Source organism: Pipistrellus hanaki (genome assembly GCF_964339955.1).
Source record: "Pipistrellus hanaki genome assembly, chromosome: 8".
Lineage (NCBI taxonomy): Eukaryota > Metazoa > Chordata > Mammalia > Chiroptera > Vespertilionidae > Pipistrellus > Pipistrellus hanaki.
In genome coordinates, this window is record NC_140510.1 from 10,071,018 (window position 1) to 10,097,447 (window position 26,430).

At 43.8% G+C, this 26,430-nt stretch overlaps 1 protein-coding gene across 1 annotated transcript in view; it reads right to left on the reverse strand.

Annotated features, from left to right (window-relative positions):
• CFAP221 (cilia and flagella associated protein 221) overlaps positions 1-26,430 on the reverse strand; it is a 77,092-nt gene that overhangs the window by 18,719 nt on the left and 31,943 nt on the right. Inside the window, exons 7-15 of the mRNA XM_084892247.1 lie at positions 22,503-22,662; positions 20,147-20,267; positions 19,953-20,064; positions 19,648-19,756; positions 14,327-14,414; positions 10,379-10,468; positions 8,955-9,053; positions 2,625-2,730; positions 1,465-1,595 (exon numbers count right to left, since the gene is read on the reverse strand). Coding sequence (XP_084748373.1) covers positions 1,465-1,595; positions 2,625-2,730; positions 8,955-9,053; positions 10,379-10,468; positions 14,327-14,414; positions 19,648-19,756; positions 19,953-20,064; positions 20,147-20,267; positions 22,503-22,662 — 1,016 coding nt within the window. The remainder of the gene's footprint in view (positions 1-1,464; positions 1,596-2,624; positions 2,731-8,954; positions 9,054-10,378; positions 10,469-14,326; positions 14,415-19,647; positions 19,757-19,952; positions 20,065-20,146; positions 20,268-22,502; positions 22,663-26,430) is intronic.

Sequence of the window (26,430 nt, forward strand, 5' to 3'; positions counted from 1 at the left end):
AGAAGAAGGGAGAGAGAGAGAGAGAGAGAGAGAGAGAGAGAGAGAGAGAGAGAGAGAGAGAGAGAAACATCAATAATGAGAGATAATCATTGATCGGCTGTCTCCTGCACATCCCACACTGGGGATCGAGCCCACTACCCAGGATTGTGCCCTGACTGGGAATTAAACTGTGACCTCCTGGTTCCTACGTTGATGCTCAACCACTGAGCCACATTTGCTGGGCAAAGATGCTAAATATTTTAAAAGTTATTTCAAAATTGATAAAATAGAGTATTTGTGAAATGAATGTGAAAACTCTTTAAAGGCAGGAATGCTGAGCAGTCTGCTTCTCATCAAGTCTGAGCAGCAGAGAAGCTTTTGTAGAACTAATTAAAGCACCAAACAAAATGCCTAAGCTTTGAACTGCTCAAAAGGAATGTGCCGGGCTCCACAGCGCAGTGGCGATCTCTGCCCTCAGTTATTAGGTGTCAGATATTTCCTCTTGCTGGAAAATCACAGATTTTTTCCCACTAGGAACAATATATTCTAATCTTTTATTTAATTTCTAATGCAGAAAATACACGGAATTTCTAAAGTCAGTCCTGCAATGCTTAACACACATAATAGGATGTGAATGGCAAGTTTATTCTTTGAAACTAATTTTATTTATTTATTGATTTATTATTATTATTATTATTTTTACCAAATGCACTTTCAATATAAACTTAAACACACTTTCTATTGCCAACTATGTGAACACGAGCAAAGTTTTATTTTTGGCTATGTCCCTCGGCCTCAGTGTCCTGCTCATCTGTAAGATGATATGCAACATATAGATTTGTTGAAGATTAAGAGTTGATACAACTGAAGCCCTTAGGACACAGCCTCACTCATGGTGGATGCAATGTAGGGCTGTTATTTTTATTATAATGCATCATTGTGCCCATTCGCCAAGAGGGTTAAAATACCACACCTCATGCCAGGAAAAGGGGAGTTGGGGAGAGAGAGAGAGAGAGAGAGGAGGGGAAAGGGAAGGGGAATTGTGAGCCTGATGGGTTAGACTGTGGCATTCCGGGCCGTCCTTCTGGCCTCTCCATTGCTCACGCAGCAGAAGGGCTCAGCTGAGCAGGACCTGCCTTCCGGGCCAGGCCAGGTCCTCTGGGTTTCTCCGTCTGCCCGTCTGCTCTCAGGCCTGAGCCTGGGCTGTCAAGCTCTGCTCAGTGCTCTTGCTGGGCCCCAGGCTGGAAAGGGCCAGCCCGACTCTCAGCAGCTCTGCACAGGAGTGCTAGATGTCAGGCCGCAGCAGTACATGGTCCCTGATTTCCCATTGGCTACAGTTCCCGGGCACAGGTCTCCCGTGGGAGCCTCTCGGAGGAGGCACAGGGACCGAGACAGTGACAGGGCCTGCCTTGGTGTTTGCCAAACAACCCTCTGACCCAGCCCGGGCCCACCCAGCCCGGGCCCTCCAGGCCCAGCAGCACCCACCAGCTCGTCGAAGCCCTGGGGAGGACTGTAGGAGGGGAAGGCGAAGGGCAGCACGTGCTTGGGTGACACAGAGACCGGGCTGAGATGATTGTCTTGACTGGACAGCAGAAAGAATTTGGAGACACTCTTGTCTATGAGGGAAAAACAAAACAGTGCTTTTGGGGCGATTTCCCAAGGTATTTTTATGTGAAGCCACCACCTTCATTTGCTTATTTGTACCTGCCATGTGCCATTTCAATCACAGTATCTATGTGTGTACGTATTTACTCCCATTTTTAGTGTCTCCTTTGTCCTTTACCTCCATCCTGCTCCAATTTATAAAAAAAGTTATTTTATGTTCACTTCATTTTCGGGGAGGGCAGCCTGAGCCGGGTCCAGGGGCTTGGGCTCGGGAGGGAGGAGGGCTGCAGAGACCAGGCCTGCTGTGGGTCTGCACGGGGGCCATAGATTGGCAGCACCTTTTCTAGAAGGAGGTGGTGAGATGGCTGTTGGGCTCCTAGAGCTTCTGAGGATGGGCCTCCAACAGCCCCAGACCACCTGTGGATTGGAATTTTTTTTTAAATAACAAAAATAATATGAGGTAAAGCACTTTGTGAGATAGAACCAGACCCAGCCAACCAGTCAGCAAGTGTAAGTGTTGACTCTCCTGGTCTCTGGTGAGCTTACATGGTACAGGGGCTTTGCGGGTGTGATTAAGTTAAGGGTCTTGAATGAGATGGGGAGATTGTCCTGGAGGATCCGGGTGGGCCCAAAGCAATCACAGGATCCATAAAAGAGGGAGATAAGAGGGTCAGAGTCAGAGAAGGAGACGTGAGTGATGACAGAGGCAAGAGGTCAGTGACTTGAGGAAGTGGCCAGGAGCCAAGGAGTGCAGGTGGCCTCCTGAGGCCGGGAAAGGCCTGGAACACATTCTCCCCTGGAGCCTCAGGGACCCGCCCTGCGGATCCCTGATTTTAGATTTCTGACCTCCAGAACTGTGTGATCATAATTGTTTGTCGTTCTGAGCCACAAGTTGGTGGTGGTTTGTTTAGCAGCCATAGAAAACACACATGTGATTTATGAAAATATCGTATTTCTACGCAGCCAACTTCATTGTAAAGAAACCTCATGCTGTGGGGACGGCTGGTCGAAGCATCCCTGACTCCCCAGCCGCATCTCACCATGTGTTACGGACTGTCTGTTATGCCTGAACCTCTTCAGTAAGGTCTCTCTGTCCATGGTACGCATGATGTCTAGCATGTTAAGTAATCGTCGGTGAACCATGATCTAGAATTAGAAAGAATAAGGGTTTCAAATGAGTAGTTGACACATGCTCATTTTTATTGTTTAATTTAATTCACTTTCCCCAGCCACAGCGAAGAGCTAAGGCCACGGCTGTCAGTCAGAATTCACCAGGAGAATGGCAAGCTGTTGCCTGAGACCGAGGCCGGGGACTTCAGTGTCAGGGTGTTGCTGACCTCCCTGAACACAGACAAGACCAGGTTGCCATCTGCCTTGTCTTACCCAGTGTCCGAGACTCCGCTTCCCCATGTTTCCAGAGTGGAGGCAATGACTGCTTCTACATTCCTTCCCCCCAGTGTACCTGAGTAGTAAATGCTCCCCCACAGCTGAAGGACAAACTGAATGGACAATTCTGCAGAAACGGGGCTGTGGAATATGGGCAATGCTAACTGTACTCCGCTGTGCTTTGACTTCAGAGCGGATGCGCGCAAATCAGTCCTAGTTATTGGAACGATTGTTCATTCCATAACCAACACTCCTTTCCATCCTGTGAAAATTCTTTCTTTAAACACAGGCGTGGGGACCTTTTTTCTGCCAAGGGCCATTGGATATTTGTAACAAAATTCATAGGCCATACAAAATTATCAACTTAAAGATTAGCCTGCTATATTTGGTCAAACATGGAATTAACTCACCCCTAATGCCTTGGCAGGGCCAGACCAAATGATTTCCTGGGCCTTATACAGTCCGCGGGTGGACATTCCCCACTGCTGATTTAACAGATATCATGAAGTGGCTACTCTGGCCAGTTCTGTGCAAGGTATTGGAGATACAGTGGGAACAAACAAATATTAGCCTGTACAGAGGTGATGGTCCAAGTGTGTGTGTGTGTATTGGGGAGTGGGGTGTGGAATGGATGACAGTGAACACTTAAACAAGATCAACACCGTGAAGAAAATGAGAGTAAATACATGAAAACATGAGTGGGGGCTGGGGAGGGAGTGGTCTGGCCATTATGCAAGAATAATTAGGGAAGGCTACTCTGAGAGGGTTGATCTGAGACTAGAATGATAAGGAAACAATGATCCTGGGAAGAAAGTTCTGAGCAGAGGAACCAGTGAGTACAAAGATCCTTATCAAGGAACAAAGGAGACATGCTGAAGAGACAAAGAGAAATCCAGCATGACCTTGTAGCCTTGATAATAACTGTGCAATAGACTATTTTATTTTTTTATTGAATTTATTGGGTCGACATTGGTTCACAAAACATACGTTTCAAGAGTACAACTCAACTATACATCATCTGCACACGGCCTATAGCAAAGTCTCTGTTCCTGTTTCCCTCCACCTTTGCCCCCCTCCACCTAACTCCCACCACCTGTTCCCCCTGGCTATTACCACACTGTTCGTTCTCTCTCTCTCTCTCTCTCTCTCTCTCTCCATATATATATATATATATATATATATATATATATATATATATAGCTTTGCGTGTTTTTTTTTGGCTTAATCCCTTCACTTTCTTTCATCCAGCCTCCCCTCCCTATCTCGTCTGACAGCTGTCAGTGTGTTCCAAGTATCCGTGCCTCTGCTTCTATTTTGTTCATCAGTTTATTTTATTCATTAGAATCTACATATAAGTGAGATCACATGGTATTTGCCTTTCTCTGGCTTATTTTGCTTAGCATTATAACTTTAAGGTCCTTCCATGGTGAGGTCAAAGGTAAGATTTCCTTCTTTTTTACAGTTGAGTAGTATTCTATTGTGTAAAATACTGCAGCTTTTAAATTTTATTTTAAATTGTATTTTATTGTTTAAAGTATTACAAATAGTAGTACATTTGTCTCTTCCCCCCCATTGACCTTCCCTAGGCCTCCCCTACCCACCAGCACTTGCCCCCTTACCCCCCCCCCCCCCCAGTGTCTTGTGTCCTTTGGTTATGCTTATATGCATGCATATAAGTCCTCGGTTGATCTTTTACCACCCCCCAACCCTCCCCTGCCTTCCTGCTGTAGTTTGACAGACTGTTCGATGCTTCTTTGCCTCTTTATCTTTTTATTCATCAATTTATAATGTTCTTTATATTCCATAAATGAATGAGATCATGTGGTATTTATCTTTCTCTGACTGGCTTATTTCACTTAGCACAATGCTCTCCAGTTCCATCCTTGTTGTTGCAAATGGTAAGATTTCCTTCTTTTTTACAGAAGAGTAATATTCCATTGTGTAAATATACCACAATTTTCTAATCTACTCATCTGCTGATGGGCACTTAGGCTGTTTCCAAATTTTAGCTATTATAAATTGTGCTGCTATGAACATAGGGGTGCATATATCATTTCTGATTGGTGTTTCTGGTTTCTTGGGATATAATCCTAGAAGTGGGATCACTGGGTCAAGTGAGAGTTCCATTTTTAATTTTTTGAGAAATTTCCATACTATTTTCCACAGTGGCTGCACCAGTCTGCATTCCCACCAGCAGTGCAAAAGGGTTCCTTTTTCTCCGCATCCTGGCTAGCACTTGTTGTTTATTGATGATAGCCATTCTGACAGGTGTGATATGGTACCTCAGTGTTGTTTTGATTTGCATCTCTTGGATGATTAGTGAATTTGAGCATGTTTTCATAAGTCTCTCGGCCTTCTGTATGCTCTCTTTTGAGAAATGTCTATTTAGATCCTTTGCCCATTTTTTTTTATTGGATGGTTTATATTCCTTTTGTGAAGTTGTATGAGTTAACTGAAAATTTGGAGATTAAATCCTTATCTAAGATCACATTGGCAAATATCTTCTCTCATGAAGTGGGCTTCCTTATTGTTTTGTTGATGGTTTCTTTTGCTGTGCAGAGCTTTTTATTTTGATGTAGTCCCATTTGTTTATTTTCTCCTTAGTTTCCATTGCCCTAGGAGCTGTATCAGTAAAGATATTGCTACAAAAGACATCCTATATAGAGTTGAAGGCATATATTTAAAAGGTCCAGGACTCCCTGAGGTCTGCCTTCACTTATCAGTTACTCTGCCACTCCCTGAGATTGCCTGGTCTTCCTCCAGTGCCTTCTGAAGGAAGAATATAGAGTTGACCTCGGCTGACTGTGACCCACAGACCCTTCCACACGTCATGAGCTTGGTAGGGCACCTTGACTGGGGTCTGGAAGATGGGGCTAATAGGTACCCTACTTGGGGTTGCTTGGTCAGGCACTCAATGAGAGGAAAGTTACCCCTACTCTAGAGCCATACCACGCAGTCTTTGCCAGTCTCTGAGCTTCAGGTTCAGGCTGAATACAGCCAGTTGTCCCCTCTGCAGGAGCAAACTCAGCAGGGTGGAGCCTCAGGACTCCAGAGGACAGATCATCAGAGTCTCCTGTTGGGAGTGGTGTTGGTGGAGATCACAGGAGGGGGCCAAGCATTTCATTCAGGTCCCAGACAACAGCCTCTGAGGGACACACACTTGGAATATCCCAGCTCTGAGCTCAGAAGGGCAGGGCCAGGGGCTGCTAGAGAGGCAGATCAAGTGAGTCTCATTGTGGCAACAGTATAGGCTGAACTAGCAGGGGAGATAGGAGTGGCCCCCATGATGTAGCCGCTGCACCCAGCTCCCCCCTGTCAGATTCCCAGATGAAATTCTTCCCAGGAGATGTGCTCCAAAAATCCCAGCTCTGTGGCACTCTGATCTCCCTGCAGGACTGAACTCAGCAGGGTGGGGCCACAGGGAGTGGAAAGGCTGCTGCAATGGCCCAGGTGGAAGATGATGTGGCTATTACTGAGCTGGGGTGAAGGCCAGAAGTCATCATACTGGGAATATATTTACATTGAACTGATAGTACCTGCTGGGAGTGTGAGAAGGATGAGCCATTAATCAAGCAAAACACATAATTGTTGACAATATATATATATTTTACCCTGGCGGATTTGTTCCGAATGGATTAGGGTGGTCCCACTGGTGGGAAGCCAGCCCAGCCTGTCCCTTGCTGCTGTTCATCCATTGGCAACAGCTGTGCTCCCTCCCTCAGAGCACAGCATTGTGCTACCTCCTTCCACCACGTTCTTTCCCACATTGGGCACCTGTGGCCACCTATGTTCTGCCTCAGCGGGGACTCTGGCTCTCAAGGGCCTTAGAGGTTGGTGAGTAGGTCACCAATGCAGTGAGCTCTGCTGCTCTTGGCCTTGATCAGTGGTTCTCAACCTTTCTAATGCTGCAATCCTTTAATACAGTTCCTCATGTTGTAGTGACCCCCAATCATAAAATGATTTTTGTTGCTACTTCATAACTGTAATTTTGCTACTGTTATGAATCATAATATAAATATTTGTGTTTTCCGATGGTCTTAGGCAACCCTAAGAACCACTGGTCTAGACTGTCATCAGTTGAGGCAGAAAGCATTACTTGAAAGAGCATCTATTCCATAAACTTTCAGAGTCCCTTAGGGGTATATACTTATTTAATCTTCACACTAACCACATGAGACAGCTCTTATTGCTATCCTCAGTTGCAGATGAGGAGACTGAGGCTCAGAGGTAATGTAACTTGTCCAAGATCAGAAGGCTATGAGAAGTAGCACCAAGAATTAAGGGTGGGCAGCCTTGGCTTCAGAGTCCAAGTCTTAGCCGCTGCTCTCCCCTGCTTGAGGAGGGGCTCTGCTCCCCTCCCCCTGCAAACCAGTCACATTTGAGTGACAGGGTCAAGAGAGCTACAGGCAGCATAAGATACAAGAAGCAACAGGAGGACTGCTGGGTGCTGAAGCTCACAGGGACTCTTTCTCAGAGTTGGCCCAAAGGACAGGTGACAGGTGTGGACAGATGGAGGGGAAATGGAATGGCATGTCAATTGAAGGGAAAGGAGAAGAAACATAGGTTATAGGGGACAAGCTGATGTGTTTGGAAGATGAGGACTGGAACAACATAGAGAACAGAGTACAGCTGGGGAGGTGTGGCTGCAGCCAGACCAGGGACCCACCTTATACCCTTTACTGGCATTAGAGGATAAGTCTTCATTATATTCTGATCCTAGGAAGCCATTGAGGGCTAGCAATGTGGCAGATGGAAGGCCATTGTGAGGGGAAAGAAGCCAGAGCAGCAAGATGATTGTTATGAAGGGGGAGCCATGAGCCTGAATGGTAGAGACAAGAGCCCACAGGAATTCTCCATTGTTCTCCCCAGAAAGTGCTGATCAATATCCCACTGTCCTAGAGTTACCATCTGACCCAGAAACACACACACTCTCTCTCTCTCTCACACAGACACAGATATACGTATACCCCCAAGAGAATTGAAAACTAATGTCACAAAACTGAACACAAATGTTCATAGCATTTATTATTCATAATAGCCTAAAGTGAGAGCAACCCAAATGTTTCAATTGGGCTTGGATATGATAAGATGTGGACTGTCCATCTCATGAGACAGTATCCTATATACCAGGCAATAAAAGGCTAATATGCAAATCGACAAAACAGCAGAATGACTGGTCGCTATGATGCACACTGACCAGCATGGGCAGACGCTCAATGCAGGAACTGCTCCCTGGTGGTCAGTGTGCTCCCACAGGGGGTACGCCGATGAGCCGGAAGCCAGGGTCAGGCCTGGTGAGCACAGTGGAGGTGGTGGGAGGCTCCCCTGCCTCCACAACAGTCAGACATGCCCCGAGGGCTCCCAGACTGTGAGAGGGCACAGGCTGGACTCAGGACCCCCGCCCCCTAGAGTGCATGATTTCATTGATGTAGCCCCATTTGTTTATTTTCTCCTTAGTTTCCATTGTCCTAGGAGATGTATCAGTAAAGTTATGGCTACGACAGCCTATATAATAAAGAGGTAATATGCAAATTGATTTCATGCACTGAGCCTCTAGTTCAACCATAAAAAGGAATGAAGTACTAATATATGTTATCACATGGATGAGCCTTGAAAACACGTTAAGGAGAAACCAGTTTCCAAGGGGCATGCATTGTATGATTCCATTTATATGAAATGTCCAGAAGAGGCAAATCCACAGAGACAGAAAGTAGATTAGTGGTTGCCAGGACTGGGGGATGAGAGTGACCACTAATGGAACCAGGTGCCTTTCTGTGGCGATAAAAATGTTCTAAAATTAGATAGTGGTGATAGAGGTAGAACTCTGTGAATAGACTTAAATCTACTAAGTTGTACACTTATGAGATTAAATTTATTATATGCAAATTATATCTCAATAAAGAAGGTACAAACGAACTCAATCTTTGACTTCCTTATGCTGATGACTACACAAATTAAAATTTCAATCTGGTGCTGAAACTTACCTTGCGTGCTGCTTGCTGAAACCGTCTCTGTGCCCTGAACCTGCTGACCCAAGTATTATTAATAAGTGGATCAAAATCAGGTTCAAAATCCTTGATTTTCTGTGAATATAAAATAAAAGCACATCTTAGAAATGTAACCCCTAATATAAGCATTTAATAAAAATGTTTGGATTTGATGCCTAGTTTACGTTTTATTTGTTCTGCTTTATAATAAGCATTTATTAAGCACTTTAGTATACGCAGGATCATAGGGAATACGTATTGGGTTGGGTCTAAAAGTGGAAGCTTTGGGCTTAAAAAAAATGTATAGTCTATTTCAAGAAGCTCAAGCAAACACATGTGATCCTGAGGAAGAAGAATGAAGTCAGATGTGGTGGGTGCTGGCACTGAATCTGGACGGAGAGGATCCGACTGTATGATGCCATGGAGGACTGCCATGCTCAGCCTTCCTCCCAGCACCAGCACCAGCACCAGCACCAGCACCAGCACCAGCACCTGCATACCAGGGCACAGGTGTGAGGTGCTGGGTGAGTGAGTGTAGAGGAAAGGATGCCTAAGGGTGTACTGAGACCAGCCAGAGCCTCAGGCACTGTAGGTTTTGAACAGGGAAACAATATGAGGAAAATGTATCAGAAATGAATGTCTCACATTGCACAGGCAGTGGGCTGGAGAGGAGAGGGCAGAGGGACAGGGATATGAACAGACTGTCTGCTGGATTAGTTGGGGTGAGATCTGAAGATTGGGCTTGAGTACGATCATGTAGAAGAGCTATTGGCAAGACGTGGTGGCCAGAATAAATGTGGGGGAGAAGAAAGGAGGTTGAAATAATTCAGATGTGATAAACCCAGGAAAAGAACATGAGAATGATGAAGGTGGGGAGATTAGGAAGAATCTTTTCATTAAAAGTAAAAATTGGGGTTTAATCAGAAACTATCACATGACAGTGGGTACTCAGGTGGAGGGGCTACTGTTCCCAGTTGTCATTTGAAGAAACTAAGGCGCCAAGGCCCAGAGGCCTTTCCAAGGTCCCCAGTCTGTGGGAGAGCTGGGACCTGAAGTCTGGTTTATGGCTTCCACCCAGGAGAAGGCCAAGGAGCAGAGGCCCAGAGACCCATGGAGGCCCCTCAGACAGCGGCATGGGGAGCAGAGGGAGTGAAACGCCAAAGGAGACAGGCGGAGAAAGTGAGGGGTGGGGAGGAGAAGCCAAAGCATGTGATGCCATTAATTTCAAGGAAAACGTTAATTATGAATTGTGATGCTTTACTGACTGTGAATATGAAGTAAAAGACACTCTGAAAACACTAGCATATTAAAGATTAAATATCCCTTGCTAAGAGGATTTCTTTAAAATTGTTTAGCATTTTAAAAGTAAGCATTTAAAGAGCTGCCAATAATGAGATTCAAAATAAAGGACAGCTACCCACTTCATCCAGATTGTGAACAACCCGCTTCTGGTTAATGTCCGTCTTCAGTCGCTGAAATTCCTCTTCCAAGACAGGATCTCCTCTATCTTGCTGGTTTTTTAATCACCACAAATATAAAAATTGAATACAATTTTATTTCTTTTCAAAACTGCTAGAACCCCATCATACAATTGGTCAAATCCACCCATAAAGTTCCGTTGGGAGGGGTGGTGGTATAACTAGGTTAAAGTTATCATTGTAATTGTGATAACTTTACTGTTTACACATAGGAAATTTTTATAGAATCACAAAACTAATACCTTCTTTTTGTAACTAGAGGAGAGTGTCTAGAAATTGTTTCCAAGCCATTTAAAAGCCACAGAAAGGATTTTAAGGAACCATGTAACCACAGCACTACAGAAATTTCATTGAAATGTAATGTCCGTTTTAAGCTCCCCATAGCTGATTATCCAAGTACCAGGTTCAACAAAGGCAAAGCATGCCTCCCCTTTCCTGCATGGCAGAGGTTAAGGAGGTCTGTCCCTTCCTGGGTGTAAGTTCCCCTGCCTGCTCCCCTTCTCCCCTCCCCCTGCCCCTTGCTTCCCCAGTGGCATCCCTCCCCAGCTCTATTTCCCCACCTGCTCTCCTTACCACCCCCTGCTCTCCTTCCCCCACACCCCTGCTTCCCCAGTGGCCCCCGAGCTCTTTTTCCTAGTCCCCAGAGCCCCTGGTCACCGCAGGGAAGGCTGACTGGGCTGGGATCAGTCTATACACGCCCGCCACTATGCACGCTGCGACCATTTCACCTGTCTGTACCGTTTATTACTTGTTTGATAGGTAACTTCCAAAACTAGCTAGGCTCTTAGGTATACTGTTCATAATCATTTTAAAAGACAGAACTGGAAGAAATCTATTCTGGTCACCACAATAATACCCTATTCAGAGATAAGAGGGGCACAGAATTGTCTCAGGAGGGTGAGCTGTCCATCTCTAATTTGCACACATCAGGGAGTTTGAGATTGGGTATCTTAGGTTCTAAATACAAACCCAGATCCTCACAACCACTGACCATAAACTAAAACAGGCAGCTAATGAAGGGATTGGCAAACAGGTTGTTAGCTACAAGCAAGGAGGGAGATTTCCTACATTTGAATAAGACTCTACCTACTATGGCGAACACTTCTGAAGTCAGTCTATCCCTCTCCCATGAGCTCATCATCCTTGAGGGTTTGCGCCTTTCAGCTAGAGTGCTGACTCCCTCCACATGCTCCCACCCCCTCCCGCTCTCTCTGTGCCACATGCCTCGGGCCTCCAGGGTTCCTCCCACTGGGTCAGCAGCCAGGATGCAGCTGCCAGGGGAAGTCTGGGCACACTGAACGGCATCCCCAAAACACTTGCTCTCCCACTACCCTGGGCTCGCAGGGTGGCCTGCTTTCCTTCTGCCTCCCTGCTGATGGGTAGCAAGGATGCGACAGCTCCTCTCCCGCTCCCCTCAATAGCCTTTCGAGCCTCTCTCCGGGGCCTGCTCCCCACAGTCTCTGCAGGGGCCTGCTTCCTGCGTCATGGGGAAGATAAGACCACAAGCTCGCCTCAACAGTTCCCACTCTGCAGGCAAGCCCGGCTAGACTGCAGCCTCCTCCAGTCCTTCCTCCTGTTCAAAGACAGTCTTTCTGCCTGACCATGGCCTCTTCCCAAGCTTTTCCTCTGTGATGTCTCCATCACTCTTCACCCCTGTTCACCTCACCTGCTCACCTCATCTCACTTCCACCCATTCCTGAGAAGTCCAATTTGGCTCTCCCCTCCTCAGGTCTACTGGAGTCGCTGTCACTCGAGGCACACAAGGACTTCCAAATGGCCACATCCAATGTGCACTCTTCAGGCCTTATGACCCTGGAATCCTCCTTGCACGTGACTGATCCCTCTGCGTCTGCTTTCTCTGTGTTCTCAGGTCCCATGACCTGCCAACCATTTCTGCTCTACCTCCTTCGTCGTCCGCTGCTCTCCCCTTAAATCATGAAGTTCTCTAGAATTCTTGCCTTGAGCTACCATCTTTCTCAAGATTTTTACTTTTCACAGGTCACCACAGGTGTTCTGGTGCCAATCTCTACTCTATGCTGGTCACTCCCAAGTCTCTGCCTCCAGCTCAGATTTGTTCCTTCAGCTACCACCTGGATGCACCCCAGATGTAACATAGCCCAAATTAAACTTTTCATCTTCCACTAAGCCTGCTTTGCTTCCATATTTGAGATCTCATTGAACACACATGCACCCAAGCTGGGAACCTACGAACCTTACCCTTCATTTCTAATGTATCTACAGGTTCTAGCTCTATCACTGCACAAAGCACATTTTGTATCATCTCTTAATGGTTCTGTGCCACTTCTGGACTGACCTTCTTGAAGGCAGGGACCATCCCTTATTCACTGGCACAGAATCTTACAGACAGTGGGCATTCACTCAATGCATTGGCCAAGTGAATGAACACTTGAGTTTGTCAATCAAATGCTGCCAATTACAGCCTTATCTCTCACGTCTGTGTCGCCTTCATCTTTAAAACAGTTAGAAAATATTCCATTGTGGGGTTCACAGAAAACATTTGACATTTTGTTTTTAAAATCATGTGCAAAGGATCTGAACAACATACCAAACTAAATTTAAATGCCATCCTAATATGTGCCTTTCCTTAATGCTAAGATTTATCAATGTAATGATTTAACATCCTTTAAAAACTAAAAAAGGAACAAATTTATTCAAATATCTGATTTGTACTTCAAATCTAGAAAGAAGATATGTTCTATATGAGAAATATATTCATATATGATAAGATACATGATTTTCCCAATCCCTCCTACCCAGTACTGCCACTGTGTGTAGCACTGAGTGTGGAAAACACACACTCCCAAGCTTAAATACATGTACTAGAGTATTATGGATGAATTGTGTCCCTCCAAAATTCATATGTTCAAATCTCAACTCCTAGTCAGGATATATGGTATTTAAGGAGGTAATCAAGTTAAAATGAGGTCATTAGGGTAGGAGGAAATTTGGACACAGAAGGAAAACCATGTGAAGATCCAGGAAAAAGATGGCCTTCTACAAGCCAAGGAGAGAGACATCAGGAGGAACCAATCCTGCCAACACTTTAATCTTGGTCTTCCAGCCTCCAGAACTGTGAGAACATAAATTTCTGTTGTTTAAGCTACATAGTCTTGTATTTTGTTATAGCAGCACTAGCTGAGTAATGCAATAAGTGATGATTCCATTAAGTCCTATCAATCAAGTCCAAGCCCCTAGCCAAGTCCTATCACCTCTGGCCGCTGTGTGCCCTGTGCCTCAGCTAGTATGGACCCGTCCTTGCTGTTCTCTGGGCCTGCCCTGCACATGACAATGCCTGTGCCACAGTGGTCTCAGGGGTGCTGCACAGTCCCACAGTCACCTCTTTACTCTCCCTTCCCCGAACCTGCAGGTGCTGACTTGGTGAGTCAGATGTGGCCTCCTGCTTTCTGCTCAACCTCTTTGAGTGACTCTGACTTGGAACTTCCATTTGAATCTGGATCTGGCATGGCTCCTAGTTATTGTCTTTGGGCCTCTCTTGCCTTCATGATCTGCAGATCTGGGTGAAATTCACACCCGGAATTCCAGCCCAATTTTCAAGCATTCCATCACTCTCAATTGAATGCCTTTGTCCTCTTTACAATATTTCAAAAACGATACCATGTCTTAATGAAAGCTTTTCAATTAGATGAGTTCTCTCTCCTCTCTGGCTTCTGTATCCCCCTAATACTTAGTATAGGTCTCCTGTGACACTTACAGCCAGCCCTGATTTACAGGTAACAATTAACTTGCCATCATCCTCCTCCCCTCCCAACTTAACGTTAAGCTTTCTTTCCCTGACATGGCATCTTGCCTATAGCAGGAATTCAAAATAGCTAGCGAACTACATGATATACAATTAGAAGTAATTCTGACCTTGTATTTTTCGTTTGTTTTTTGCTGCTCATCAGCAAGGTCTTTTATAAATTTAAAAGCCATGTGATCTTTACCAAGGTGCACCTGCCTGGAAAGAAAACACACACACACATAACCTCCAGAATCCATCAGAATGAAGTCTCTCAGCTATACTCTACGATTGGAGGAGACATCATGGGGAAGAAACTTGTAGACTTAAGCAACATAATTAAGATGAACAATGTGTTCTAGAAGACAAAATTAAGCTTATCTTCTAGTGACACATGCTGAAATATTTATGAATACAAAAATCTGATATTTGCCCAGCTGGCATGGCTCAGTGGTTGAGCACTGACCTATGAACCAGGAGGTCAGGGTTTGATTCTGGTCAGGGCACATGCCCTGGTTGCAGACTTGATCCCCAATGTGGGGCATGCAGGAGGCAGCCAATCAATGATTTTTTCTCATCATTGATGTTTTTTTTCCCTCTCTCCCTCTCCCTTCCTCTCTAAAATCAGTAAGAATATATTTAAAAAAAATATGATGTTCACCATCATTAGTTATTAAGGAAATGAAAATCAAACTACAATGATGTACCACTTCACACCCACTAGTATGGCAATGATGATGATGATGATAATGATGATAATGATAATGATAATAAAGACAAATAACAGGTATTGCCAGGGGTGTAGAGAAATTGGAATGCTTAAACATTTCTGATGGGAATATAAAATGGTTGGCCATGCTGGCAAACTTTGGCAGCTTCACAAAATGTTAAACATAGAGTTAACACACGACCAAGCAATTCCTCTCCTTGCTCTCTGCCCATGAGAACTGAAAATATATGTTCATACAAAAACTTGTATATTAATGTTCATAGCAGCATTATTCACAATCACCAAAAAATGGAAACCACCCAAATATCAACTAATGAATGGATAAATAAAATGCAGTATGTCCATATTATGCAATATTATTCAGCCATAAAAAGGAATGAAATCCCTATAGATGCTATGACATAGATGAACCTTGAAAACATGTCAAATGAAAGAAGCCAGCTGCAAAAGGCCACATATTATATGATCCCATTTATATGAAATGTCCAGAGTAGGCAAATCTATAGTAGCTGCCAGGGCCTAAGAGAGAAGGGAATGAGAATGACTGCTTAATGGGTATAGGATTTCTTTCTGGGGTAATGCAAATATTCTGGAGTTAATTAATGGTGATAGTTACACAGTATTGTGAATATACCTAAAACCTCTGCATCGCACACTTCAAAATTATTAAAATGGTGAATTTTACATTTTAGGCATTTTATCACAGTTTAAAAATATCTGGTATGTAATGTATTTATCATGAAACATGGTACATGTTAAAAATAAATAGTAGCTATGATTTTACAAATGAAAGGGGGTCTAGCTGGTGTAGCCCAGTGATTGAACCAGGAGGTCACATTCAATTCCCTGTCAGGGCAAATGCCTGGGTTGCTGGCTCGATTCCAGTGAAGGGCGTGCCAGAGGCAGCTGATCAATGATTCTCTCTCATCAATGTTTCTCTCTCTCTCTCTGTCTCTTTCTGTCTCTCTCTCTCTCTCTCCTTCTTTCTCTTCCTCTCTGAAATCAATAGAACTATATTTTAAAAATGGAAGGGTGTTTCTGGAGAAGTGTTTTAGATTAAAGGAGACTAAAGAAAAATGAAAACTAAATACAAATTGTATGGGCCTTGATTGGAACCTGGATCCCTCCTCTCTAAAAACAAAAACCCAGATATAAAGGACATTAATGGGACAACTGGGTAACACTGTGTATTGGCTGATGACAATATTATTGTAACAATCTTAAATTTCCCAGAAGTGATTATGATAATGTTGGAGAATGTCTTTGTTTTCAGGAACTACATGCTAAAGTCTTTAGGAGTGAAGCTTCATAATGTCTGCAATTTACTTTCAAACGGTTCAGAAAAAGTGTGTGTGTGTGTGTGCGTGTGTGTGTAAGAGAAAGTATATGTGGCATAATGTTAACAACTGGTGAACCTCCATCAACTGTATATGGGTGTTAATGGAAGGTTTAAAATTTTTCAACAAAAAAAGTTGGGAGAAACTGAATTTAGGATGTGATTCAAACATAGAAGGAGGGACATGGCCATTGCATCATACTGATTATTATTATTATTTTAAAAATATCAATAATATATAGAGTGATAAAATATAGTGATTATTTTCCCCTCCCAATACTTTACAAATAATAATTTTCAGGTTTTCTATCATGACAATGTGTTCATTTTTATAATAGGGAATTAATATTTTTAAAGATGCTCTTTGAAAATGGTGGATAGGTAAATTTGGTATGCAAATCCTCTCATAACACATCAAAATCAAAACTAACCTATATAATAAACATCATTCAGAACTACCTGAATGCAAGCTAAACAGAAGTCCTACAACTAAGGATACAAAGAAGAACCCATATTGAAACTTATAGAAGGGGCAGAAATGTGGAATGGACTGGTCCCACTCCTACATGTGGCAATACAAATTGGGAGGGATATCTAGGCTGCAGAAGTCCCCCCCTGAGGAGTAAGTGGTCCCAGACCCACTCCAAGTCTGCCAGCCCAGGATTCCAGTGGCAGGAAAAGAAGTCCCCATAACTTCTGGCTGTAAAAGCCAAAGAGGACTGTGACTGAGTGAGGTAAAGGGCAGCTGGAGTCCCAGCTGTTCCTCTTAAAGGACTCATTTACAGACTTCCTTAGACTTACTCTCTCTGAGCTCTAGCACTGGGAGAGCTGCTGGAAGGGCACCAGGGACAGATGGGAGGAACTGAATTATTTGGCATCAGGGGGAGAGCTGGAGGGTCAGCTTTCTCCAGACAGAAGTGTTGTCAGAGGCCATTGTTTCTTTTCTGAGCCCCTCCCCACTGAGCTGGAAGGTGGGCACCAGCCTTGGACCTCATCAAAGCTCCACCCAACCATCTCCACCAAGGGATACACTCAGAAGGCACCAGAGCCCTGCTGAAAAGTCCTGCTCTTGGGGGTCAACCCCTGAACAGTTGACCCTCCGCAGTGTTTGCAGACAGTGCATACAACTGGTCAGCCTGTGGTAGATCCTTCCCATTGAGGTGCCAACAAGCAATCAACTACAATCAACTTCAACAGGAGGGTATACACAGCCCACATGGGGGACCAACCTGGAATGCCAAGCTTGGATGATTGGAAAGGCTGTGTAACTGGGCCTTACAGGACACCTATGACACAAGGCCAATCTATGAAGCCCGGGAGACCTATATAACATAGAAACAAACGCAGGGAGGCAGCTATAATGAGGAGATAAAGAAAAATGTTCCAAGTGAAAGAACAGAATAAAAGTTCCAGAAAAAGAACTAACCAAAATGGAGACAAGTAATCTACTAGATGCAGAGTTCAAAACACTTGTTATAAGGAAGCTCAATGAACTTAGGGGGAGAATAAATGAACTACTGAGAGCTTCAACAAAGATAAAACAAAAACAGAAGTAGAAAACATAAAAAGAATGTCAGAAATGAAGAATGCACTAACTGAAATGAAGAATACATTGCAGGGAATCAACAGTGGAGTAGATGATGCAGAAGATCAAATCAGAGATTTAGAAGACAAGGAAGTAGAAAACATCCAATCAGAATAGAAAAAAAGAAAAAAAAAGAAGAAAAAAAAAAGAGAGAGAGTCCAAAAAAGTGAGGATAGTATTAGGAGCCTCTGGGACAACTTTCAAGCATACCAACATTTGCACCATGGAGGTGCCAAAGGAGAAAAGAGACAGGAAAAACATGTGAAAAAATAATGATGGAAAACTTTCCTAACCTCTTGAAGGCAATAGACATAGAAACATGTATCTATTGTATCTAATACATAATACAGAGAGTGCCAAACAAGATGAACCCAAAGAGGCATGCACCAAGACACATCATAATTAAAATGCCAAAGATTAAAGAAAAGTGAGAATCTTAAAAGCAGCAAGAAAAAGTTACCTACAAAGGAGCTCCCATAAGACTGTCATTTGATTCCTCAACAGAAACTTTGCAGATCAGAATAGATTGGCAAGAAATATTCAAAGTAATGAAAAGCAAAGACCTACAAGCAAGATTACTCTACCCAGCAAAGCTATCATTTAGAATCAAAAGACATATGAAGAGCTTCCCAGACAAGAAAAACTTAAAGGAGTTCATCACCACTTAACCACTATTACAAGAAATGTTAAAGGACTTATTTAAGAAGAAGGGGGAAAATTAAAAATATGAATAATAAAATGGCAATAAATACATACATAACAATAATTAAATCTAAAAAACAAAAGGAAGAAACAAGAAGAACAGAAAGAGACTGGTAGAGAACATTTTGATGGTTGCCAGTGGGGTGGGAGGTTGGGTGGAAAAGGTGAAGGGATTAAGAAGGACAAATTAGTAGTTACAGAAAAGTCATGGGGATGTAAAGTACCAGGCAGGGAATATGGTCAATAATATTGTAATAACTATGTATCGTGACAGATGGGTACTAGATTCATTGAGATGATCAGTTAGTAATGTCTAATCTCTGGGTTGAATACCTGAAACTAATACAATATTGTATGTCAACTGAAATAAAAAATATTAAAACTGCTCTTCAGTTACTTGGTATACTTTCTATTTAGCTGAGGTCACATCCTGAATACAGACATTTCTGAAGTAGAAGGTATTTCCATGAGAGCAAAGGGCACTTCCTCTCCCATGCAAGCAGGGTGGCTGGGTGAGGAGTGCTTAGGCAGGGGAATGGACAAGATGGCCTCTAAAAGACCCTTTCCTAGAGTCTAAATTTTTAGCTTAATGTAAGAGTTTCTGAAGTTTCTTTCAGCTGAATCTGAACACATGGAATGCCTGGTGTGTCCTGGTAAGAAACTGGAAAAAGGGCTCCATTTTGATTGCAGGAGCACAGGCAGCAGTCTCACATCTTTTTAAAAACCTCCATCAGCAGCTTCCCCAACCCTGTACTGCCGGGCTCCCAGCAGGCCCATGGGCTCCTGGTGTGGTGAGACAGGGGCGGGGGGGGGGGGGGGAAGGGGTAGGAGGCTGGGGCAGCAGCAGGCAGCAAGGAGTGCCCCCTTCTCCCATGTGCACCCTGGTTCGGCCACTGTCTGGCCACACTTAGGAAAGGGCAGAGTTTGGCCACATTGATTTATTCCCAAAAGTAACTTGGCTCTAAAATAGAGGGGCCAGTGGAGGGAAAGAATAATTAAAATTTTCAAGAGTTATGAACATTTCATTGTCTCATATAATAAAAGCCATTACTTAAAACAAAGTACTGTCATTTGATACAAATAATTGCTCAATATTTACCATTTAAGATGATTTTCAATCTCTTCGAGAGTGTCCTGTCTGACTTTCTGTTCAAAAAGTGCTTCCTTCATCTGTCTTGTTTTTGAAACCTCATTGCCTTGGTCCAAAACTGAGGGCAGGAGCAGACAATGATTATAACGGTAATCAAATCAGAACCATTTGCTGAGAGGAAAACACATTTCTAAATATGAAACTCAGTGACCTAATTGGGTTTTGTTGTTATTGTTCATGAATAGTAAATGCCACAAGCAATAATACTTTCCGGTTCTGCCCAGGTGCTGATTTACGGTGGGTCAGCTGGTTACCTTCTCTTAATTCTTTAATTTTCAGTTTTCCTGGTTCTTGGTTTAAAACAGTTGCCACAGCAAATGGATTTGATAAATCTACTGGAAATCTCAAGTTATGATATTCAATTTCCTGGGACCAAATCAGGAAGAAAAAGTCATTATTTTGCTTCTCTCTTACCCCTCCCATATGGTTAACATGGATGCCCACTTACCTTAACCTTTGGAGGTTTTATCTTTGCTGGCTGTCGGTGAAAATTTATCCGTGTCATTGACTTCTCTGCAGGAACGTCTATTTTCTTAGAAAGAATATTTAATCTTTCAAATTCTTCTAATCTATAGTTTAAGACATATTAAATTAGTATATAATCAAACAACTCAAGATTCCTTTTTCTATCTTCCTTCTAGTTATACCATGACTTAAGTCCATTTGTTAGTAATTGCAGGTTAATTTGGTGTGCTAAAACATTGGCCTACCAAGATAAATGCAATGTCAGTATATCAAAGGATAACCATTTACATCAAAATAGTTTACCAATGGCTGTTTTCCTTACATTCCCAAAGAACATAACAAGTGGAAAATATGATATGCTGAAAATTGCTCTCATGGTCTAGCATAACTGATTTGTAGGCCATTGGTTTTCATTAGCTAAATTCACTATATTAAAAAATCTTACATTAATTTGTCTTTGTAGCAAAAGAATGATTATGCCCACTGTGTGTAATAAGATCTTTCAAAAGATGATTCAGACAAATGTTTGAGATATTTTCTGCAACTGAAAACTGCCTTTGGACATATGTAGATAGAGATAGTGCTGCTAACATGTCCACGAAAACTATTCAAGTTATTTGTAAAGAGATGCAGTAGAGCTACGTTACTTTCCTAAGTGCTGCTTATGAAGCGTTTCTTTAAGCAAGAATGCCTGAACACTTGTCTTACAAGATGACAGATTTCCTTGTTATTACAGATAGAAGTTAAGAATATGCTAACATTCATTCATTCCAACTGTCAACGTGCGTTTGCTGAGCACCTATTGAACAGGCCCCGTGCACAGCATGAGCGCCTAAGTAAGGTGTTCCGCAAGGCCCATGGCGTGGGAGCACCTGTCTGCTGGTGACCCACACACTGACGGGTGTGCTGTGATGTGCAGAGAGGAGGCGCTTGGTTAGGGAGCGAGCTGTGGCTCAGCCTCTACGTCTCTATAGAGCCGTGACATCACTTCTGCTGTAAATATAGGGGAACAACAGAAAATGAGGGTGTTACAAAACAGTCTCCTCAAGAAATCTAATTGCTAGTGTTGACAACAAAAATAAATGAAGGGGTCTAAGACAGTGATAAAGAGTTACATTTGGCCATGCCAAGTTTAGGACATGAGTAAGTCCATCACACACACAGTAGTGAAACAAAAAGCAACCTATGAAACTTCCAGAGAACATGGCTGCAGGGCAATTTTCTCCTTCCTGGTGAAATTTACATGCTATTGGTCTAGGTGCAATGCGGGGAGAGATGAAGGTCAAACATAGTCCTTGGAAATGTTGAGTGTGCTAAATAAGATATTAAACTAGCTGGGAAACCAAAACATGACAGTTTAGAAATAGTGTATATCAGCATTTCCATACAGTGCTCTTGTGTAATTAAGAACATGTCTGTGGAAAGATATGTAAGCAAAAATCCTACTCAAGTAATGTCTTTAGGAAGAAAACCATGATATAAATATATAATAAATCATGAAGTTACACGTTTAATATGCCTTACGATGTAAATATGTAATGTATATCTATGCACGACAAGAAGAAGAATATCAAGGTATTTATCATTTTTGAAATATTTATAAGGGTTTTCCAAAATTAGTATTTATATTTTGGCAAATTTTCCTTTTAACGTTGATAAAATCATGCATGCTAGGATAAAACATAATATTATCCAGATACATTGGGATATAGAAACAAGAGCTCACATTCGAATGAAAGTAGAATGTGAACTCTTATTTTCTTCAGGAAAAATTTGTGGTGGCCTACAACCTAACCCCCTTTCACATCTGTCCTCTGACTTGAATGTTGATGGTATTTAACGCACCTGCCGTGTGGCACGTCTCCCTTTCTGCCTGATGTGGAAGCCATTGTTAGAGAGGACTTATTTCGGCTCCCTTTTTGCGGGTGTATTCAGGGTTTGGACCATTTCCCATGGGGCATTGCAGTGGACACTGCCCAGAGAGCCACTCCATACGTTATAATAGTGTACTGAAACTTTTAAAAGAATTATGTTGTTCTGGCCTCATGGGTTAATTTTTTTAGTTAATTTCTGGTCAGAAATTCAACCAGCACACCAGTAATCATCGGTGAGAGAATGTATTCCCTTGAAAGCCCCTTTATCTCAGTCAGTGCTCCCCTCTTGGCAGAAGCAACGGCTGCTCCAGCAGAGATATCCTATGTATCACCATTATACTTTAAAGTGCATGTGAAGTAAGTGTTCGATGGCATTCTGTTAGAAGAAAGGAAAGCAGAGTGGAAGGAAGACTGGATTTTAAAAAGGGCTTAAGGATAAACACACACAGTCCCCGGCTGCCATACTTTAAAGCCATGTTGGGATAGCAAGTTCCGGTGAAGACACACTCGTAGGGCTCAGAGTTGAACTGGGAAATCCTCAACTGCATTCTTACTTGTGCCATCCCGTACTTAAAGGGCGTAAACTTGACAGTCACGTTCGTCTTCCCATTAGCTGGGATTATCCCTGAGGGAGGAAATGAGGAAATACTGATACTTTCTCTTCTGCAAAGTCCAAAGTCCATGCACACACACACACATTCTTTCCAGGATAAGCACAGGTTTCTATCCTCTTTATATAGTCTTTTCATTAAATACACGTGTACCACCTTTTGGTGTCTTCATCGATTTTATTTACTAACTAGAGGCCCAGTGCATGGATTCGTGCATGGGTGGGGTCTCTCAGCCTGGCCTGCGCCCTCTCACAATCCTGGACCCCTGGGGGGATGTCAGATGGCTGGTTTTGGCCTGCTCCCCGCAGGCCAGGAGGGATGTGGCAGTGCCAAAGTGGCAGGCGGCCCGGGAGGAGCCTGAGCCAGGCCGATAACATGCTGCTCCCACTCATCCCTGCCCTGCTGCGCCTGCCACCGCAGCTTGGTAGCACTGCCACCGAGGTGGGAGAGGCTCCGGCTGCTGCAGCTGCACTCGCCAGCAGTGAGCCCGGCTTCGGGCTGAGTGGCGCTTCCCCTGTAGGAGCACACTGACCACCAGGGGGCAGCTCCTGCATTGACTGGCTGCCCCCTAGTAGTCAGTGAGCCTCATAGGGATTGGTCATTCTCGTCATTCTGGTCGTTCAGTTATAACAGTTGCTTAGGCTTTCATATATATAGATTACAACATAATAATTATTGGATTGTGCCAGTTACATAAATATATGCGTATCAACCAGTGTCAGTAAATCACAGATGAACTCCCAGAACTGCAATCTTTGAACTAATTACCAAATGTCAGTGTGAACACTGGGAGCAACAAAGAAAAGCTGGGAATACACATAAACGTTTTTGTCCACATAACACAGCTCCCTATAGTGTTGTGTAACTTGATTCTTTGCTTTAAAACTTTCACAATGGACATCTGTTCTCTTCCATGTCAAATATCCCTCCAGGTCTCATTCCTCCCTGTGTCTCTGTGGCCCTCAGGGCTGGAACACAGCAAGTGCTTAACACACGTGGAAAGAAAAGTGAAAGGGAGAGAGGGGAGCGGGTGGAGGGGAGGACCAATGTGTTCCATTTGAGAAGGGCTGATGCTCTGACTCACTGAAGGCTCTCCGGCTTGCTTTCCAAATGTTTCCTCATGCCCTGCGCCTCCCCTGTCCCTGCAGGGGCCTCGCACATTCTCTCATAAACTCCTGGCACCCCTCCTTCCCGTTTCCCTCTCCTCTGAACCTTGCACCCCCTGTGCTCCCTGAGCTTTAACCACATGGACACCCCACGCTGCCAGCTAACATTCCTGGGGCACTCACTGTACACCAGGCGCTGTTTTAGACACTCACGAAATAGCGATAAACAAAACAATGGATACTTGCTGAATGAGTAGATGAATCCACATGAATGCCAAGTTCATGAAACTCCTACTGAATCTCTCTCCAGGAGGCGGAAACCCCTTCAGCTCTGCCAGCCCTACAGGACTCCAGTGCTGAGCGAACTGCTGCCTTTCAGAGCTTACAAGCTCCTAACTAGGTTGCAAGCCCCCAAGGCAGACAACAGGCCCAAAGCTCTTTTATCTTCATGGACCCCAAGCCCAGTGCTTCAGAAACAGGTATTTATTTCCTGAGGGCAGACATGAAAATCTTTAAATAACAGCCACTAGTGACTCCTGAGACCACTGAGGGAAGAGGTAATCAGAAGAGCTTGCTCTGTCCCTCAGCCTAGCAGTTCAGTACCTCGGCCACCCACTTGACCAGAAAACACATCCGTTTGACCTGCAATTCACCGGGGGCTTTAGGCTAAGAACAGTCTAGTGCTTCGGCTCCAGATCATTAACGTGAAAAATAAGGTTAAGTTCTGGAGCAAGGATTAATGTTTGCCTTGACCTGGCTGATTTATGTTTAAGTGCTCCCGGCCCAGCTCAAATACATAAAGCAAACGGGGGGGGGGGGGGGGGGGGGGGGGGGGAGGCTGGGCGGTCGCCTAGGCAACCGGAATACACTCACTGCCTTTTCCATTAACAGGGACACAGTCAACAGCTTTGTTAACAGAACTGGGTTGTAGCCCATTGACAAATGTTAACAGCTACGAAGGTGAGCCAAGCTCTCATAGCTTATTGCTTGGCAAAAATTAATGGTGGAGAAACGAGAGACTGTTTCATGTTTTAAAAGTGAGAAGAGCACCCCAAAATTTACTACTTCATTTAACCGCCATCCCTCCCTGCCCCCCCCCATGATTCTGTGGCTTCCATTCAATTCAGATCATTACCCTTAACACAACCAGGGATAATGGTAATTCCAGGGCAGGGAGGGTGATGAGGCAGAGACAAAGGCTAAGAAAATACCAGTTTATCAGTAAAATGAGTATTATGAAGAAAACGTAACAACACTCAGCAATTATAAATGAAGTCACCAGAAAATACCACTATTAGTATAGTATATTTGCTGTGGTTACAATTGTGTAAAATGGGCATTAAATATGGACAGTTACTAAAAGAAAAGGGAAACTAAAAAGCATATTATTTGTTAGGGCATAGGCCCAGGATGGGGATTATTTTTAAAAAATTTATTTTCTTACGTGCCCACATAGTGTTATTACAATGTCGTTATAATTTTAAAGTAACATTTTTCTTCAAAGATCTCAGAAAGTATAGACCATTCTCCCACATGCTTGGAGTGACAGCAAGTACGAACCTTAATCTTCCAAATTTAGGCTTTCCCTAGCTTCTTAATCTCTCCAAGCCCCAGTTGCGAAGTTAATAACAACTTGATCCGTGACCACGCTGGCACACGTTTGTGTGTCCTGTCAATGTGTTCTTCCCAATGACTGAGCCAAATAAGCACGTTCTGGGATTATGCCCAAATCAACACAACATTGTAAAAGTGTACATTTGGAAGACAATGGAAGTAGAAACTTACTTGTAAATGCCTGCTGTGCTCATCATAGTTGAAAAAGAAAAGAGAACGAAACTATTGAAATAAGAGCACTGGGCCACAGCCCCAGGCGCTCTTGCTAACCTAGCCATTTTATCTACGTCACCATTTCTATGAATGGGGTTCCCCCTCCCTGAGTGTGTGACACCAGGTGAATGTCCGAGATCTCAAAGTAGTCAAAAGCAAACGAGTGCCACACATTTTTGTGGAGCTTGGCTGGTCTCCAACACTAATAAGATCTTGGCCAGACTCATGTGTTGCTGGCTCTTCCAAAATTATCAACAGCATCTTGGTGTTTTAATTGTGCATGATTTCTTGTCCACAGTACAAGGCAGGTCACAAACTTTATGCATGTCCCCATGCTCAGGGAGCTTCTGGCGCCATCATGAGACCCAGCTCCTGGCACGACAGTCATCTCGCATGAGGGTGAGCAGTGGGCACAGGCCGGTGAGTTGACGTTGAGGGCTCTCTGTCAGGTTCACATCTTGTAAATGGAATGAGCTTTACTCCGATGTTTGCATGTGGCAAGCCTGAGCACAAGATGCCTGGAAGGCATGGGCGTTGGGTGCTTCCGGTGCCCAGAGACAAAGTTGCTTTGTAACCTAATGGACTGATGGGCAGCTCCACAAGCCTTTAGGCAGTCAGTCAGCAAAGAAGTATCTGAAACCGTGTGTACAAAATACGCCTGCTCACTGCGTAAAATTAGCCTGTAGCTCTTAGCCTATCTGTGAAATAAAGGTGAGGTGACTAGCTGGCAGAAAAAGTAACCCTGGACTGTCCAGCTGTCAGGCCTGTGAGTCAGGCCAGGTGCCCGACAAGCCAGGAAAGCCCAAGGCTCACTGGGCTGCGTGCCACCCAAACTGCATTCACTGTCCA